The sequence below is a fragment of the Labrus mixtus genome, chromosome 10 (genome assembly GCF_963584025.1).
Source record: "Labrus mixtus chromosome 10, fLabMix1.1, whole genome shotgun sequence".
Classification (NCBI taxonomy): Eukaryota; Metazoa; Chordata; class Actinopteri; order Labriformes; family Labridae; genus Labrus; species Labrus mixtus.
Genome location: NC_083621.1, coordinates 20,188,624 through 20,207,771, shown reverse-complemented (window position 1 = coordinate 20,207,771; position 19,148 = coordinate 20,188,624). Strand labels below are relative to the sequence as shown.

The 19,148-nt window shown below is 43.3% G+C and overlaps 2 protein-coding genes across 9 annotated transcripts; both read left to right on the top strand.

The window, feature by feature from the left end:
• The first annotated feature begins 1,827 nt into the window (after nucleotides 1-1,827).
• Nucleotides 1,828-5,522, top strand: si:ch211-132p1.2 (proteinase-activated receptor 4). Of its 4 annotated transcripts, none has more exons than XM_061048642.1 (3): nucleotides 2,723-3,244; nucleotides 3,339-3,526; nucleotides 4,022-5,522. In XM_061048642.1, exon 3 carries the CDS (start codon nucleotides 4,123-4,125, stop codon nucleotides 5,062-5,064), a length of 942 nt encoding a protein of 313 aa, XP_060904625.1. In that variant the 5' UTR covers nucleotides 2,723-3,244; nucleotides 3,339-3,526; nucleotides 4,022-4,122; the 3' UTR covers nucleotides 5,065-5,522. The 4 variants fall into 4 exon arrangements, with proteins under 4 accessions (XP_060904623.1, XP_060904625.1, XP_060904627.1 ...); XM_061048644.1 differs by having other exon boundaries at nucleotides 3,276-3,526; XM_061048643.1 differs by having other exon boundaries at nucleotides 2,723-3,463; nucleotides 3,495-3,526.
• Nucleotides 5,523-6,560: 1,038 nt separating this feature from the next.
• On the top strand, nucleotides 6,561-18,535 carry tbc1d2 (TBC1 domain family, member 2). Of its 5 annotated transcripts, none has more exons than XM_061048624.1 (18): nucleotides 6,582-6,712; nucleotides 7,047-7,153; nucleotides 7,695-9,321; nucleotides 9,493-9,604; nucleotides 12,743-12,863; nucleotides 12,975-13,090; nucleotides 13,255-13,493; nucleotides 13,610-13,879; nucleotides 14,079-14,189; nucleotides 14,336-14,446; nucleotides 14,526-14,698; nucleotides 14,773-14,884; nucleotides 14,973-15,173; nucleotides 15,307-15,494; nucleotides 15,656-15,776; nucleotides 16,060-16,245; nucleotides 16,427-16,548; nucleotides 16,834-18,535. In XM_061048624.1, exons 3-18 carry the CDS (start codon nucleotides 7,699-7,701, stop codon nucleotides 17,030-17,032), a joined length of 4,005 nt encoding a protein of 1,334 aa, XP_060904607.1. In that variant the 5' UTR covers nucleotides 6,582-6,712; nucleotides 7,047-7,153; nucleotides 7,695-7,698; the 3' UTR covers nucleotides 17,033-18,535. The 5 variants fall into 5 exon arrangements, with proteins under 5 accessions (XP_060904606.1, XP_060904607.1, XP_060904609.1 ...); XM_061048626.1 differs by lacking the exon at nucleotides 7,047-7,153 and having other exon boundaries at nucleotides 6,584-6,712; nucleotides 7,695-8,640; nucleotides 8,695-9,321; XM_061048625.1 differs by having other exon boundaries at nucleotides 6,617-6,700.
• Nucleotides 18,536-19,148: the final 613 nt, after the last annotated feature.

Below are 19,148 nucleotides of genomic sequence, written 5' to 3'. Positions count from 1 at the left end.
GGTGAAGTATACCTTTAAACTACTTCCTGTAATCAGTGGATATGACAAAATAATGATGATCAATAATCTGAGTCACACAAACAAAACACACCAAAGAACATGCAGGAGCAGTTTAACACATTATACATTTTATAGTCTATAAATATATGTTATATATTTGAGGCAGGTCTATGTAAATATGTTTTATCCACAATTGGCACATCATGCACCTGCTGTGAAACCAACTAAGCAAAGTCAGAAAACAAAATATCAATTAGACTACTAATTAAAAAAATGTTCAAAGACTGTTCAGGACCAACCTGATATCTTCAGATCATTGACCACAACTATGTCATCTATCGGTTTGTATTTCATCAACATCGTGTTTATTTAGTTCTTCTTTGATTGTTTCTTTGTTTCTCTATTTCTACAGCAGAAAGCGCAGCTCAGTTTGTTTAATCATTATCAGGATGAAGTTATTGTAAATGTTATATTTATTTTGTCTGACAGATAAATCTGAAACTTGAAAAACAATAACCTTCACAAAGAGAAAAAAGTTTAAGTGACCAAAAAACAATGACATATCTCCTTCTGACACTTGTACCTAAATATCTGAACATTGTGGTTTTGTTTTTTTATTTACAGTTTTTAGTTTGTCACATGTTGTTTATCGTGTTTTTATTTTAGCCTTTTTATCTTGTTTTCTGTGTTTTTGTCTCTAATTTGTTGTTTTAACTGTATTTAAGATAAAATTTGTAGAATGATACATTTGAAATGTAAATAAGATATTAAATTACATATTTTAAATTAACAGATAATAAAGATATTCCAGCCAGTTTGATTTTTTTGCAACAATACAACATAACATCATCATCATCTTTAACAACAATACCAACATTGGCACAAACAGCAAGAAAGAGTTTAACTAAACTGTCCAACCCAGCACACAGGATGTGTGCTTATCAGCCAGGAAGAGAGAGAGAGAGAGAGAGAGAGAGAGAGGGAGAGAGAGAGAGAGAGAGAGCTCTATTTGATGCTTTCGCAATACTGTCAAATTCATGCCAATAAAGCTTGTTATATTGATCAATTGTAATTGAGACAGAGGGTGAGGATGACAAAGACAGAGAGAGAGAGAGATAGTGAGTGAGAGACTTTTACATGCTTTGGCAGTAACACCACTGAATGACTCATACCAATAAAGCAAATTTGACCTTGAGATAGAGAGAGAGAAATCAGATTATGGTTAATAATTTATTTGTTGTTGTATAGGTCCTACAATTTTTAGATTGTTTTTTATTTGATATAATTATCCCTATCACTTATGCAACATCATTGATCACTGTTTTGTTTTGTAATACAATACTTTGGCAACATCGTTCATGTAACATTAATGGCAATAAAACTTGATGAATAGAAATTGAATCATAGGTCAAAGAGTCAGTGTTTCTCTTCTGACACGTTAGATCGCTATGGCAACTAACAGCTGAACCTAATTTGCAGGATTCTGCAGGAAGGAGCTCGTCATTTGGGTGGGACCAACACACATCTCTGTAGGCTGTTCGTGTGTACAAGTCATTTTCAAAGAATGACTATTTGGAATTAGTTCACAGTTAACCAACTTAATGGACACTGCATTTTTTTTTTTTTTTTTGGAATGTGAAAAGTAAAAGCTGACTCTTCCTGTGCTACAATAAAGCTTTAATCATTTTCATTTAATTTGGTTTTTAATCACTCAAAAACACACTGTTCTTGTTCCAGCTGTGCATAGTTTATACCGGACACTGGTCCTCACAAAGATAGACATGCAAGACTGTAACACACATTAACACACACACACACACACACACACACACACACACACACACACACACACACACACACTCACTCACACACACACACACACACACACACACACACACACACACACATCTGGATTCCATCAGCAGCCGAGTCACCTCCGGCAGCTCTGAGAAAACAGACTGCAGAGAGCTCATACCACCAACACTATTACTACTAGTCTACTAACTATCACGGTGCACGAAAGTAGTGTTGTAGTGATAAACTACAGAACTGTGACAGGAAAAGGAAGGAGGCAGCTGCTGCTGACAGACAGTGGGCAGAGAAAGAGAGAGGGGGGGGGTGAGAAACTTCATAAAACTGAAAGAAAACAAAAGAAGAATTTGAGTTGAAGGAAACGAGGAAGATGAGGATGTTTTTGGGGGTCATGCTCTTCGTCACTTTACTGATGTCCGTCTGCAGCGACTCTCCGTCTGCTCGACCTGCAGACGACTGCTCCAGCATGTCCGTCCGTGAGTCTTCTTCTTTTTCCTTTTCTTACTCAACACAAGTGGACAGGTAGGGACAGGTCTACCTCATCAGCCTCTGTTTTACATCAGGACGTGTTTTTTCATGTTGTTGGATGTTATCTCACAGAGACTAACAGTTTAAACATGAAGAGATCAGACTGTTCCAACATTCACACTCACGTTAACCATGTGTGTGTGTGACCCGGTTTCTCTATCCGTGAGAGGACCAAGCTGGTATTTTAACAAAATGAGGACATGTAATAAAGAGAGGGGACAAAGAGGATGTTTTGACAAACTGAGGGCATTTTGGTACTTTAATAAAGAGAGGATCATTTAAGACACAGTGAGGACATTTTAATAAAGAGATGACATTTTGAAATAGGCTACTGATGATATTTTAATACAGAGAGGACATTTTCACACAGTGTGGACATTTTCACAAAGCCAGGACACTTTACGATTAGTGTCCTCACAAGGTTAGGAAAAACATTTGCTTGTTTGTAATGATCTAAACATCCTGATGCTGTCTAAATATTACTATAACACACAGCCGTAGCGTACCCAGTAACTTTTATTAGAACCTCTTAAGAAAGTTGAAGCGTTTTAATGTAGACAAATCTATTTTAGATTATTTTTATTTGTCTTTTATTGAGTTAATTTAAACTTTTTCAATGATCTGTCAGTGCATCTCTAACAGAAGAGGCTGGAAATTTAGTTAAGCTTTGCTGAAAGATGGTTAGCATTGACTTGAAAGATATTGGCACCGTGTTTATCGAATAAGAGCCACTCAAGGCCACCCTGGACTTTCACTGTCCAGGAAGGAGATTCACATTATGCCAGGTGGGACAAATCAAACAGATATCTAAGGATGTGATGTGTAGAGCCTGTGTTGACTTCTGTTACAAACCAAAGTCACTGAAACGCACGACTGTAGTTTATTACTGTAGTGGTCTGTGCAGGTCTGGACTGACTGTGTTGTGGTCTGTGCAGGTCTTGACTGACTTGTGTTGTGGTCTGTGCAGGTCTTGACTGACTGTGTTGTGATCTGTGCAGGTCTGGACTGACTTGTGTTGTGATCTGTGCAGGTCTTGACTGACTGTGTTGTGGTCTGTGCAGGTCTTGACTGACTGTGTTGTGATCTGTGCAGGTCTTGACTGACTGTGTTGTGGTCTGTGCAGGTCTTGACTGACTGTGTTGTGATCTGTGCAGGTCTTGACTGACTTGTGTTGTGGTCTGTGCAGGTCTGGACTGACTTGTGTTGTGGTCTGTGCAGGTCTTGACTGACGTGATCTGTGCAGGTCTTGACTGACTTGTGTTGTGGTCTGTGCAGGTCTTGACTGACTTGTGTTGTGATCTGTGCAGGTCTGGACTGACTTGTGTTGTGATCTGTGCAGGTCTTGACTGACATGATCTGTGCAGGTCTTGACTGAATTGTGTTGTGATCTGTGCAGGTCTTGACTGACGTGATCTGTGCAGGTCTTGACTTACTTGTGTTGTGGTCTGTGCAGGTCTTGACTGACGTGATCTGTGCAGGTCTTGACTGACTTGTGTTGTGGTCTGTGCAGGTCTTGACTGACGTGATCTGTGCAGGTCTTGACTGACTTGTGTTGTGGTCTGTGCAGGTCTTGACTGACGTGATCTGTGCAGGTCTTGACTGACTTGTGTTGTGGTCTGTGCAGGTCTTGACTGACGTGATCTGTGCAGGTCTTGACTGACTTGTGTTGTGATCTGTGCAGGTCTGCGGGCATTCCAGTTGAAGAGATCCTGTAACTTCACCACCCTCAATGAGAAGCAGCTAAAGGAGATCCGGGCTCCAGTCACAGTCCTGTACCTGCCGATGCTGTACCTGCTGGCCTTCAGTGTGGGTCTGCCTTCCAACCTGCTGGCTCTCTGGGTCCTGGTCTTCAGGACCAAACCGCAGCCATCCACCACGCTGCTCATCAACCTGACGGTGGCAGACTGCCTGCTGTTGCTTGCTCTGCCGTTTCGGATCGTGTACCACTTCCGGGGGAATCATTGGGAGCTGGGTGAGGCGTCCTGTCGAATTGTCATGGCGATGTTTTATGGGAATATGTACGGATCCGTGCTGTGTCTGGCCCTGGTGGCTCTGGACCGCTATATCGCTTTGGTTCACCCGTTTGGCGCCAAGACTCTGCGCAGCCGACGCACGTCTCTGTACATGACAGCAGCTGTGTGGTTAGCGGTCCTGGGGGCCATGCTCCCCCTGCTGTTGTCCCAGCAGACCTATGTCCTGGATGAGCCAAAGATCACCACCTGCCATGATGCGCTGCCAGAGGAGGAACAGGAGAACTATTTCCTGCCGTACTTCGCCACCTTATTCACGGTCTGCTTCCTGCTGCCATTCCTGGTTGTGGTGTTCTGCCACGCCGCTGTGCTGCGCACCCTGATGGCTGAGGGGAAGCGCTATGGTCATGCGGTGCGAGTGACAGTGCTGGTTCTGCTGGTCTTCATTGTGTGTCTGTTGCCCAGCAACCTCCTCCTGCTCCTAACGTATGCCGACACCTCATTTGACGGAGACGGAGAGGACATCTACGTTCCCTACATGGTTAGCTTAGCTGTTAGCACCTTCAACAGCTGCATCGACCCCTTCATATTCTACTTTGTGTCTGTGGAGTTCAGGGAAAAGGCGAGGGCTGTGCTGTGCTGCCGCAAAAACACTAAACCATCAAACCATGTGTCATACTCTTCATCATCTTCATCATCAGGCCTGAGGTCAAAGGTCACCCTTTTGTCCAGGTCCAGCCAGAGCGGCGTCTGAGAAGGGCCCACTGTTACCTGCCGACACATCAAACTGATCACATCACAACATGACATCACAGCTGTTGGACTTCCTGTAACAGTATTTATATGCAGGAAGAATTGGTATCTGATCACTTGATTGATTTAATAATTTTATTATAACTTCAGTTTATTCACATTTAAATTAAAAACAAATATTCACTCAAAAGTTATTCTGCTGTTCTGTAAAAAAAAGACTCAAAGATTCAAAGTAAAATACAGAAATGATTATTATAAACATAGTTAAGATCTGTAGACTCTGATGAGTCCTTCTCCGTTTGAACAAATTTTAAAATAAAAAAACAATTTTATTACCTCCTGTTTCCGTGAGATGTATAAGATGCAGAGTAAGATAAAGAGTGTGATAAAGAGTGAGATGAAGAGTGAGATGACGACTTTGATAAAGAGTGAGATGACGACTTTGATAAAGAGTGAGATGAAGAGTGAGACAACGAGTTGGAAGAAGGGTCTGATAAAGAGTGAGATGAAGAGTGAGATAACGAGTGTGATGAAGAGTGCGGTGATGAGTGTGATGAAGAGTATGAAGAGTGAGATGACAAGTGTGATAAAGAGTGATGAAGAGTGAGATGACGAGTGAGTGTGATAAAGAGTGTGATGAAGAGTGTGATGAAGAGTGTGATGCAGAGTGAGATGACAAGTGTGATAAAGAGTGTGATGAAGAGTGAGATGACGAGTTGGAAGAAGGGTCTGATGTAGAGTGAGATGAAGACTTTGATAAAGAGTGAGATGACGACTTTGATAAAGTCGTAATCTCACTCTTTATCAAAGTCGTAATCTTACTCTTTATCAAAGTCGTCATCTCACTCTACATCAGACCCTTCATCTCACTCTTTATGTGTGATAAAGAGTGAGATGAAGGGTCTGATGTAGAGTGAGATGACGACTTTGATAAAGAGTAAGATTACGACTTTGATAAAGAGTGTGATAAAGAGTGAGATGAAGGGTCTGATGTAAAGTGAGATGACGAGTGTGATGAAGAGTGAGATGACGAGGAGTGTGGAGTGAGACGGAACGTGTGAAGAGACGAAGAGTGTGGTTTCACATTGATTAACTATAAAAAGCATTCGGTATGAAAAGTCCTCTTAGAGGTCTCTGAAAGATAAATCTTCATTAAGGTAACTGAAACAGATCAAATATTGTCAATAACTTGTCAATTAGTAAATAAATAAAATGATTTTATTTTAAGACATCTGAAGATTTTTCTCCCACAGGAAATCACAACTAATGTAATAATTGGAATAATGAGATTTTATTTTGAAAAGTCAGAATAAGAAGTCAATGGAATTTGCTCTTACTTTGAAACAAAGGAGAGGAAGTGGCTGTTTAGGGGACAAGTTGAACAGAAAGAATGCAGCCGGCTGGAGGGAAAGATCAGGAAGAGAAAAACAACAGAAACCCAGATTAAAGAACAAAAACAAAGAAGAAGAAGAAGAACACTAACAAGAGGACTTGAAGAAGATGTAAATAGCAACATGTGAAGAAATATACAACAACAACAACAACAACAACAGAGACTTACTCTCAAGTTTGTTTTCTGCTGCAGCTGTCACTAAAACAGGATCCAGCAAGGTGTGTTCAAGCCACCTCCCCTTCAGGTAAACCCTCAGGTGTGTTTCTGTACAGTTCCCGACATGTTACAACAGCAGTGTGTGTGTGTGTGTGTGTGTGTGTGTGTGTGTGTGTGTGTGTGTGTGTGTGTGTGTGTGTGTGTGTGTGTGTGATTGTGACAATGATTTAAAGTGTTAATTTTTCTCTGTATAATTATTCTTTATCAAAGAATAACAACCAATAGAACCGTTTTTAATTTATTCCTGTAAAAGATGGATTCTCTCTTCATACTGATGTCATCAATTCATATTTATTTATCAAAACAAAAGTTATCTTCAGACACTCTCCATAGAGTTCAGGTGTAGAGGGTTCTCTCTGTTCTTTTATTCACAGAGATCCAAATTGAATCCACCATGAGACTGAAAAACTTCCCTAACAGGCAGAAACATCCAACAGAACCAACCAACCAGACTCATTCAGGAACAGGCGTCTGCATACTGGTGTCTGACCGGTCTCATACTGGAATAATCTATTGTTTCAGTCGGAGTCTGATCCAGCAAAAGTGTGTGTGCGTTTGTGTGTGTATGTCTCTGTGTGTGTGTGTTTATGTGTGTGGGGGTGGTAACATCCTGTCATTATGGGTTATTAGTGTAGAAACATTTTCTCTAAACGTTCAGTTTGTGTTCAGTTGAGTGAACATTAGATACTCGTTCACACTTTTAGATTAAAAATCACTGATTTTTTAAAAACAGAAATATAGAAATGCATGAATTGATTAAAAATATATTAATTATTTTGTTTCAATAAATGTTAGTGGAGGATAAAAAAATGATTTTGTTGAGGATATAGAGTTTTACTGACAACATACAATAACTAAAACGGTTGTGGAAGAAATCCAATTATTTATAAAGTTTTTTTATTCATTTATTCACTTATTCAAACCTGATCCACACCCCAACAAAGATATTTAATCGAAATACAATAAAGATGCTTCTACAGCTGCAGTCTGAAACATTTCCTCTTCTCTCTCTCTGTTTTTAGAAGGATGGAGGGATCAGCAGGAAATCCCAGAGCTGCCTCGTCTCACAAACTTCCTGCCTGGGGGTCGGAGTTGGCAGAAACCTCAGAAGAAAACCCAAAGACCGGTCAGACTGATTCCAGCGTACGCCAGAGTCCTGAAGAGAACCAGGGGTCAGCGCAGAATCCAGACCAACTTATATTCTCCAAAGACTTTATCAACCAGGATCCTGATCAACGGGGACCAGAATCTACAGCCAAACAAGATCAACCAAACGAAGATCTTTTTTGTACAGATCAAGAGAAACCAGGACCCCCCTCCTGTCCCAAACGAGAACTGAAACCAGAGGAATCCCAGCAGAACCAGATCCAGAGACCTGATGAAGACACTACAAAAAGGGACAAGCCCCCATCATCAAAGCATTTACCTATTTTTACCTCAACCTTAAGACACGAGCTGAACACTGAGCATCCTCCTCCTCACCTGAACATTGAGAAGACTCCTCCTCCTCAATTGAACACTGAGCTGACTCCTCCTTACCTGAGCACAGAAAAAACTCCTCCCCCTCCTTACCTGGACACTGAGCAGACTCCTCCTCCTCCGAGCACTGAGCAGACTCTTCCTCCTCACCTAAACATTGAGCAGACTCCTCCGAGCACTGAGAAGACTCCTCCCCCTCATCACCTGAAGCCTGAGAAGACTCCTCCTCAATTGAACACTGAGCTGACTCCTCCCCCTCCTTACCTGGACACTGAGCAGACTCCTCCTCCTCCGAGCACTGAGCAGACTCCTCCTCCTCCGAGCACTGAGCAGACTCCTCCTCCTCCGAGCACTGAGCAGACTCCTCCTCCTCACCTAAACACTGAGCAGACTCCTCCTCCTCCGAGCACTGAGCAGACTCCTCCTCCTCACCTAAACACTGAGCAGACTCCTCCTCCTCCGAGCACTGAGCAGACTCCTCCTCCTCACCTAAACACTGAGCAGACTCCTCCACACCTAAACACTGAGCAGACTCCTCCTCACCTAAACACTGAGCAGACTCCTCCTCCTCCGAGCACTGAGCAGACTCCTCCTCCTCACGTAAACACTGAGCAGACTCCTCCTCCTCACGTAAACACTGAGCAGACTCCTCCCCCTCACCTGAAAACAGAGCAAACTCCCCCTCCTCCTCACCTGAACTCTGAGCAGATTCCTCCTCAACCTCTCCTGAATACTGATCAGAGACCACCTCCTCCTCCTCCTCCTCACCAGAGCACTGAGCAGGCACCACCTTCTCCTGCAGATCAGCAGAGCCCCCTGCCATCTCTTTCCACTGTTAATGCAACCAACTTATCAACCCTGGCTCCCCCAGCTCCACCGCTCACCATTGAGGTGTTCTGTGAGCAGGTGCAGCCCGGCACTCCTGCTTCTTCTTCAGGTGAGCCAAAACTGTGCGGCTTTCTGCAAAAGCAAGGAGGGCCTCTGAGGGCCTGGAAGCAGCGCTGGTTCACCTACGAGGAGAAGAAGAATCAGTTGTTCTACTTCCGCACTCGGCAGGATGTGATGCCACTAGGTCAGGTGGAGCTTTCCAGTGCCACCTTCACCTACCCTTTGAATGCAGAGAGAGGCACCTTCCACATCAGGACACCTGAACGCACCTTCATACTCAAGGTTGGTGTCCCTGATGCACTCTGTAGATGTTTCTGCATAGTCCGGTAAAAGAAGTTCAGGGAAGTTAGCAAAACATTAATGTAACAAACCAACTAGTGATGCCTCATTGAACACCTGTTATGCTCACATGGTGATGCGTTAACGATCAAGATTAAAATCTCTTCCCCTCAGGCTGTGACCCAGGATCTCATGCTCTATTGGCTCCAGCAGCTGCAGGTGAAACGTTGGCAGCACAGACAGATGTCCATCTGTCCTGACCCCACAAACAACAACAAAATTGAAGGTGAGTAACAAACAAACAAATAAAACAAAACAAAAAATAACACTGCAGAGGGGTATTCCATTAAGCAGGATTAAGGAGAATCCTTGCTTATTTCGATAAGACTGGTTTGTGGTAGTTCTTTTCCTTCCCCATGGCTTTTAATGAAACCCGCAGATGTACCATGGTAACTTACGCTGGGGAACAAGTCTGCTCTGGACCGGGCTAACTGTCAAGCTTAGTTTATCCGTGTGTCAAAGAAGGTAGGTAGAAACAGACTACTAAAATAACATTCCATCAGGTGAGGCAAGCTTAAAAGAGTCTGAAACTGAAACTGCCAGCAGAACAAGCTCTGATCTGAAAACTAGGAAGGTCTTGTCAGCTAGATGGGTGAATCGAAACTTGCTTTGAGTAGATATTGATAGTGGGTCGTTGTCAGGCTTAGTTTGGACTGAGCACTTAAGTTTAATTCTCTGAGCATCAACAGGAGAGGCAGTTGATCTGTTTGACCCAAATCGGTCAGGCTTTAAGTGGGGTCACTCTACTGAAACTGCACTACTGTCAGTAACAGAATCGCTACGAGCTGCCAGAGCTGCGGGTCAGTCCTCAGTTCTATTACTGCTAGACCTGTCTGCTGCCTTTGACACAGTCAACCATCAAATCCTCCTATCCACGCTCTCTGAACTTGGCATCTCAGGATCTGCCCTCTGCTGGTTCGTGTCCTACCTCTCTGGGCGATCCTTTAGAGTGTCGTGGAAGGGAGAAGTGTCGAAAGCGCACAGCTTATCCACAGGGGTACCTCAAGGGTCAGTGCTTGGTCCCCTTTTCTTCTCCATATACACAAGCTCACTTGGTTCAATAATCCGCTCTCATGGCTTCTCATACCACTGCTTTGCTGACGATACCCAGCTCTTCCTGTCATTCCCGCCAGACGATGTTACAGTCTCGGCAAGAATCTCGTCATGCCTTGCTGATATCTCTAAATGGATGAATAAACGCCACCTTCAACTCAATCTTTCAAAGACTGAGCTCCTTGTCATCCCAGCCAGTCCCTCTATGCAACCACAGATCAATATCCAGCTTGGAACAACCAAACTCATGCCCGCAAAGTCTGCACCAGAACCTGGGTGTCATCATTGATGACAAGCTAACTTTTAAGGTTCAAGTAGCCTCGATTGCCCGGTCATGTCGATTTGCCCTGTACAACATCAGGAAGATCAGACCTTACCTGTCAGAACACGCTACACAGCTCCTGGTACAGGCTCTTGTGATATCACGCATCGACTATTGCAACTCTCTACAAGTAGGTCTTCCTACATGCACTATCAAACCTCTGCAGATGATACAAAATGCAGCAGCACGACTGGTCTTCAACCTTCCTAAAAGAGCACATGTCACTCCGCTGTTCATCTCCTTACACTGGCTCCCAGTTACTGCTCGCATCAAATTTAAAACTCTGCTGCTCGCTTACAAAACAGTAACAAAAACGTCTCCTCCTTACTTTAACTCACTCATCCAGGTCTACACTCCCTCCCGCTCACTACGCTCTGCCAATGAAAGACGTCTGATCCAACCTTCACAACAGGGTCCTAAGTCTCTGACTAGACTCTTCTCCTCTGTCGCCCCCCAGTGGTGGAATGAACTTCCAAACTCCATGTGATCTGCAGAGTCCCTCTGCACCTTTAAGAAAAAGCTAAAGACCCAGCTCTTTCATGAATACCTACTAACTTAATGATGATGGTCTCCATATTATTGATGATGATGATGGTTGTGACGATGGTTTTGTTTGATAACGATGACTTATAAGATGGTTTCTATACTGATTAGAGCTCTCAAGAACTGCCCTCAATGTTGTGCTTTGCCTCTGGTCACTTCCTGTCAGCACCTGTGTGTCCAATCGGACTCAAAGCTGATCGTTTGCTCTTACTGACATTGTTCCCTTTTTTCTAGATCCTTGCTTGTGTTGTACTTACTCTCTGATGTACGTCGCTTTGGATAAAAGCGTCTGCTAAGTGAATTGTAGAATTGTAGAATAAAACTCATGTCTCAGCTTTTCATTGTCTCCAAAATCAATCATAAATAAAAACGTAATTATGTTTCAAAAGTCACACATCTGAGAAAATATGAAAATAAGGTAAAACGAACATGATTACATAAAAAGCCTATAAAATAATTAATATACAAGGTCCCACTCTACTTCTGTTTCTGATTGGCTGGTTAAATAAGAGAGACATGCAGACCTAGACAGACAGACAGAGGAAGAGGAAGAGAGAGAATTTAATAAATAGACAGAGTGAAAGAGAAAACCACTATTCTCCCTGGCATCCGTGGCATGTCCTTTTATTGATTGTTTTCTAGCTCACACACACGCACACACACACACACACACACACACACACTTAAGTTAACACACAAGTTAATCTAAGTTAATATACATTTTATTATACTGATGGTCCGAATTATCTGATGATGGTCTAACTGGTCCGATGGTGGTATTACTGGTGAGATGCTGGTCTAACCGATCTGATGATGGTCTAACTGGTCTGACAATAGTCTAGCTGGTCTGATGATGGTGTATCTGGTCTGATGGTCTAACTGGTCTGATGATAGTCTATGGCCTAACCTGTTTGATGGTCTAACAGGTCATATGTTCCTACTGGACTGATGGTGGTCTAGCTGGTCTTTATATTTTCACTCCTGAACTCTGAAATGTCTTTTTGTTTCTTTTTCATTAAAGTTTGACACACCTGATGTGAGGTGACGTCTAGGAAGTTGGCGTGCCCTGAGGTGCCTCCTTTTTGCTTGGGGGAAGTTCAGGATGTTAAATGACAGTTTTCATGTGGAAAATGTTTTCATTCTGGTCTCAAACACAGGCATGTAGAAACTCCATTCTGGCTGATTCACTTCCTGGACCCAGAAGGTTAAAGCTGTGAGACTGTGAAGGATTAAAAGATTTCAGATTTAAGCTGATCTGGATTTCTCAAAAAACAGGCTCAGAAAGTTCTTTAAAGTTTTTATTTTAGTTCCTTGAAGATTTATTAAAATACTTTGTGAGTGTCAGCTTCTAAGATGTTTGAATGCAGTTTGTTCTGTGTGGAATCCAGTTTTATGTCCTTTTTTAATTTGTTTTTTTAATCCGAATTCTGTTTCCTGTTCTTGCAGATGACTTCCTGCCCGTGTTGAAGAGCCCCGTGGGTCTGGTTGGGGAGGAGGCAGTGAACGCATCATCACAACGAACGCCTTTCACCAGCATGTCAATCAAACACCCGCTCATCGGGATCCAGTGAGTAACTGAAATACAGAGGTTGTCAAGACTATGTTTCCCATCGGCCCAGGTGCTTCATGTCTTGATTCTATATGTACAATATAAACCTGTGTTTTTTTGTTGTTGCAGAAACTCGTTCCACAGTCTGCGTAAGAGGTCATCTCAGGATGTGAGTCAGAGTATGTTTCATGTAGAGACTCCATCATGGACTCACCTTAGCTCCTCAAACACCACCACCAAAACAGGTGAGGAGCACAGGGAGCACAGGTAAAACGTAGAGTAAAGTTTAACAGGTAAAACAAAGAGTTGGTTAAACAAAGAGTACAGCTACTAAAGTCCTAAAGTGTTTCACACATGGATTTAATACTTATCATGTATTTAAAGTTTTAACCTTCTTGTCTTTTCTCAGTCCCTGCAGCCTCAAGGACCCCCAGTGAGCCTCAGACTCCACCCCCTGCTCTTTCATTGGCAGAGCCAACAGGTCAGGTGTCCCCTGTGATGCACAGGCCGGAGAGACGGAGCAGGAGAACAAATACTCGCAGTTCATCCTCCATGATGGTCCTCCTCAAAGACACAGTTATGTCAGATCGAATGAGTCGCTTCCTGCAGGAGAAACAGATGCTGATGGAGGAGGTGAAAGCTCAGAAGGTGACACACCTTTTCTTTTTATCAAAAAATAAATAAAAATACTCTGAAATAATAACAATGATCATAATAATAAAAAAAAAACTGACAGCTCTGAGGTATTCTATCTACTTCTTCAGGAGCTGGTCTGGATCCTGCACAAAGCTCTGGAGGCATCTCAACTAGAGAAGCGCACATGTGCAGAGTTTTTGGCGGCAACAGGTGAGCAGGAGCGTCTGGAGCTGCTGCGTCACCGTGAGCGTCATGTGGCTGAGCTGCGGGCCCAGCTGGAGAAGGCAAGGGAGGAGGCGGAGTCAGCGCAAAGGAGTCAGGCTCAGAGTGAGGCTCAGGTGGTTGAGCTGCAGGAGCACATCAGGCTGCTGGAGGAGAAAAACACAGCCGGGAAGGAGGTGAGTCACACCTGAGGAACACACCTAAAGAGCACAGGTGACCCCACACACCAATTTGTTCCATGTATTGTCTATGCAGCAATTTCCCCCGTAACAGTTATTACTGTTTACACCTTCATTGGAGTGTTTCTGTCTCAGCTGTAACTGCGTAATCAGATGTTGATTGGTCGAGGAATCGGTCTTTGTTGTTTGCCTTCAGGTGATCATTAAACTGTCCGATAAGCTGACCGACTGCATGTTGGACCCACCTCTGTCCTGTGAAGACGATTTGGACTTTCAGACCCTCAAACAGCAGATTGAGAATCTGAAGGTGAGACCAGAACACCGCTTCACCCCACACAATCCCACACAGACACACACCAACACACCGAAACACCCACACACACACAGACCTGTCTTACTGTGTGTTCAGTTGTTTACCTGTTCAGGTGTTTACCTGTCTCTCTGTGTGTTCAGGACGACCTGGAGGCATATCAGACTCAGAATCGTTTCCTGAACTCTGAAATCCAGCAGCTGACCCGTCTGTGGAGGACGAGCTCGGAGCAGGAGAAGACTCTGATGGTGAAGGTGGGTCACACTGGGACCTGTTCTATTTCCTAGATGTTTCCTCCGGTTAATCTGTTTCCTGTGCTCTGATTGGTCACAGTGTGCACACCTGGAGGCAGGTAACTGTCAGGTGGAGAGCAGGTACCTGAACGTCCTGCGGCAGCTGCAGGAGGTGAAATCTTTGGATCCGGTACAGCGGGCGGCCGTCCAGAAGATGATTGAGGAGGCTCTGAAGGGAGAGGTGATGAGCGTCAGGGAGCCCAGTCTGGCCAGGTAAGAAAGACAGTCTCATCGGGGGGGTAGGGGGTCGTCGGGAACACCTGACTGACCGGTTCTGTTTTCCCCAGAGACCACGATGAGTATGGCTTCAAGATCATCCCCGACTACGAGGTGGAGGACATGAAGTTGCTTGCCAAGATCCAGGCGCTGGAGATCCGCTCAAACAACCTGATGCACCAGGTGACACACACGCTCCCCTCACTCATATATCATCGTGTTATGCAAGTTCTTTGTTTAAACCCTCCCTCTCTCTTGGTTTTATCTGAAGGATGGAGTGGAGCGCCCTCTGCTGGCTCGCTGGGCTCAGTTCCTAGCCGGCAGATTGGACAATGACCTCGTCCCTTCTCCTGAGCTCAAAGGTCTGCTGCGAGCCGGCATCCCTCAGGTGTACAGACAGCAGGTGTGGCGCTGGTTGGTCCAAGCCAGAACCAGAAACATCAGAGAGCATCATCCACAGCGCTACCAACAGGTACACAACTGATCTACACCTGATCCCTTAAATGTTAGTAAAGCATAAACTCCTTCCCAAATTAGAAAGCAAAGTGCAATTAGACTACTGCTGACACACAGAGCTACTGATCCTAAATGATCTTGTGTTTCAGCTGTGTGAGAAGAGTCGGATGTCCCCTCACCCGGCCTGCAGGCAGATCCAGCTGGACCTCCACCGCACCCTAACAACCAACAACCACTTCTCCTCACCCTCAAGCCCCGCCCTCCAGCAGCTCCGCCACATTCTACTGGCCTTCTCCTGGCAGAACCCAGCCATTGGCTACTGCCAGGGACTCAACAGGTGACAACCCTCCCTCCCCCTCCCCCCACTCACACACATGTAATTCAATCTATACCTGTACACCCTTGCTTGTATCATCCAAAATCAGGACGTTAGATGAGAACCACCAAGACTAGAAATGTATATACAATTGGTCACACGGTTACCTGTGTGTCCCTCAGGTTGGCAGCCATCGCTCTGCTGGTGCTTCAGAGTGAAGAGGACGCCTTCTGGTGTCTGGTGGCAGTGGTTGAAACCATCATGCCTCAGGACTACTACACCAAGAACCTGGTGGCCTCTCAGGTCAGATGGCACATTCACCTGCTTACCTGCTTACCTGCTGACCTGTTTACACGTGTTTCAGTCATGTGCAAAGATGACTTTGATAATGAAATATATAAAAAATGATAGAGTTTTGTACAATAGTCAGTTTCAACCCAGTATTCTGATTGGACAAGAGGCATTCCATGACAACATCTCTCTCCCTGGTTTCCAACTCTATCCACTGTCCTAAAAATGCCCATAAATATATCTTTAAAAAAAAAAAAGTGTGTGTGTGTGTGTGTGTTTGTCTGTGTGTATTCAGGCTGACCAGCGCGTGTTGAAGGACTTATTGTTGGAGAAGCTACCACGGTTGGCGGCTCATTTCGAGGATTACAGCATAGACGTGTCTCTGATGACCTTTAACTGGTTCCTTGTGGTTTTTGTGGAGAGTCTGCCAAGCGACATCCTGCTGCCGCTTTGGGACGCCTTCCTGTACGAGGGCACCAAGGTACACAACTGCAATTACACGACCACAGATACACAACCACGGGGTCACAACCACAGATACACAACCACGGGGTCACAACCACAGATACGCTATCACAGACACAAGACCACAGAGTGTAATCATTTTGTTTTTCATTTTTATTTGATGACCATACTGAAATATCACCTGTGTGGTTTTGCAGGTGATCTTCAGGTACGCTCTGGCTATCTTCAAATATAAAGAGGATGACATCCTGAAGATCTGTGACAGTGTGGAGATCTACCAATACCTGCGCTTCTTTACCAAGACCATCTCTGATAGCAGGTACACACTCACCTGTCTCACTCTGACAGCAGGTACACACTCACCTGTCTCACCTGGAAATCTGGAGGCATGTCTTGTTATTCTTTTTTAAAAATGTTATCTTTGGTAATGCTGCCCCCTGCTGGAACCCGACTGTAACCTCCATACATCAGGCCCAAACTAACCTCTAGGTCGTCTGCGCCCCAGTCAGAGTCTTATCATGAGGATAAATCTGACATGTTGTGTTTAAAGTCAGATTTTGTCTTATCACGAGGATAAATCTGTTGCGGGTGTTCTTTCCTGTAGGAAGCTAATTAACATCGCCTTCAGCGTCATGAATCCGTTCCCTGGCCGCCTGCTGAGGAACAGGCGAGCATTTCACCTGGAGCGCCTGCAGGGGGAGCTGCAAGAGCTGGAGGAGCAGCAGAGACAGTTTGTAACGGAAAGCGCCGTGCATAAAGACAAAGAGCTCGACGCCGCTGCCAGCGAGGACGAGGAACTCTGACCTCAATAAATGCTGTATTTTATCAGCTGACGATTGTTTCTGATATGGAACTTAAATCTGTTGCTCACCACAGACACTAAGGTTAAAATACTCTGACATGTACTCTGAGGGGATGGGGAAAGAGCTGTCTCTGCCCCGCCCCCTCCTCCCTATAGTCGTGCATGCGGGTTGCCATGTCTCAAAAACGGAAGCTTCAGTGTTTAGTCAGCTTTGCATAGGTCTAGAAACCTTTCTGCGTTCTAACCTCTTTATTTTTCAAAAGCATCTCCAATATTGATCTTAGTTTTACCACATTTCTGGGCATCGAGCTTATTAGAAAAATACAGAGGCTTTTTAGGTCAGGTGGAATCAGTTATATCTGAAGTAGTTAATTTGCAATGTTTTACAAATACATTGCACCAATGCTTTTGTGCAATTTAGACAGTGTGTCCTCCTCTGCTCTCTGTTTGTTTTTAAGAGACTTGAGATAAACTTTTGCATTTTTATGACACAAATATGTTGGCCCAACATTGCCAATATTTCTGTGCAATTCAGACAGTATAAAGTCACCGCCTGTGTGATTAAATCATCCATGACCAAAACTAACTATTCATGTGCAGAAACGATAAACCTAGCTGCAGGTCCCAGGTACATGAAATCCATACCTGTTGGATACCACGGCAAAAAAATAGTCCTAGACTCTCAATACTGGGTAATTTATTTTGTATAATTATTCAAATCTGTGTGCAAATTCCTGCACAGTCTTACTTGCACAAAAAACATTTGCAATGTTGGGATTTTTGTGTGTCAGACTGCACAAACGCACAGGTATGTGTGTTTGTGCATTACAACGCTCATATCCCAATGTTGCCAATGCAACTTTGGATGGATTAACTCTTCTCCTACACATCTGTCTTATGAAATAGATATAGTTTTATTTTTGTTTTTGTTTAAGTTTAAGTACTTTCTGATGCTATCGATCATTAAAATGAGAGACTGTATTGTTTTATGGATCAAGGATGTCTTTATGACCCCCAAGGGGCGTTACAGAAGACAACCACAAACAGCTGCTACCTGTCGCCATTACTAGTGCCATCTTTATAACAAGTATTGAAATGTTCTGAACATTACTAACCACTTGTTAACTGACTGTGTGCCAGAGGAGCTTCCTAATCTGTATGAAATAGTGATTCTCAGGTAACGAACACACAAACTCTTGCCACACACACACACACACACACACACACACAGATATCAGAGCTGATGTTATGACAGCCTGGATGCTAATGCTAACAGAAGCTAACTTGCTTTGTTTGTGGAGAGCTGAAATGTCACTTTAAATGTATGTTTACATTAAGGTTTCTTAATACATAAATGAACAGTGTTATAAGTGTGTGTGTGTGTTTCTGAGCACTGTGTGAGTGTGTGTCAGTGACAGATTGTTAAAGCTCCTTTGTTCACGATAAAGTTTTACACTGTGTGCACTGCTGCTTCATATTTTCTTTTCTTGTTGTTTCAATGTTGTTTTCTGCTTTTATATTAAATATTCAATAATTTAAAATTGTTGGTTTTTAATTTCTTGATTCAATGTTTAGGCCTGTATCATTTTAGCTACTAGCTAACTAACTAATGGATAAATTCATTGACATATAAGAATAACAAGAAATGTTTGTTTTCCTTCACTTTCACACTGTTGCTAACATCAATAATGTGACAAAAAAAGTGAGAGGAGGACATATTTTATAACTTAAAAATTAGCAAATGGCTCTAATGCAAACGCATAGCTAGCTGCAACTAGCATCATCCTCAGCAGAACATCAGGTAGCCTAGATTTAAGATTTTGGCTTCAACTACTAATTATTTTAATATATAAAACATTTTATAATAAAAAGGAAAGTTAACAGATTAGAACAAGACTGACAGAATTGCTTAATCTCTGTTCGGGAAAATGAAGGAAAATGTGAAAAATACTTTGTAAAAATTTGATTTGAAAACATTTTGCTGTAACGTGACTCATCCTGAAATATTTTGTTTTTGTATTATGTGTTTAAATGTTTGTTTGTTTGTTTGTTTGTATGACATTTTTAGCAGCAAACAGAAAAAAATACACACTTGTCAAATTTAACTTTTTATTATT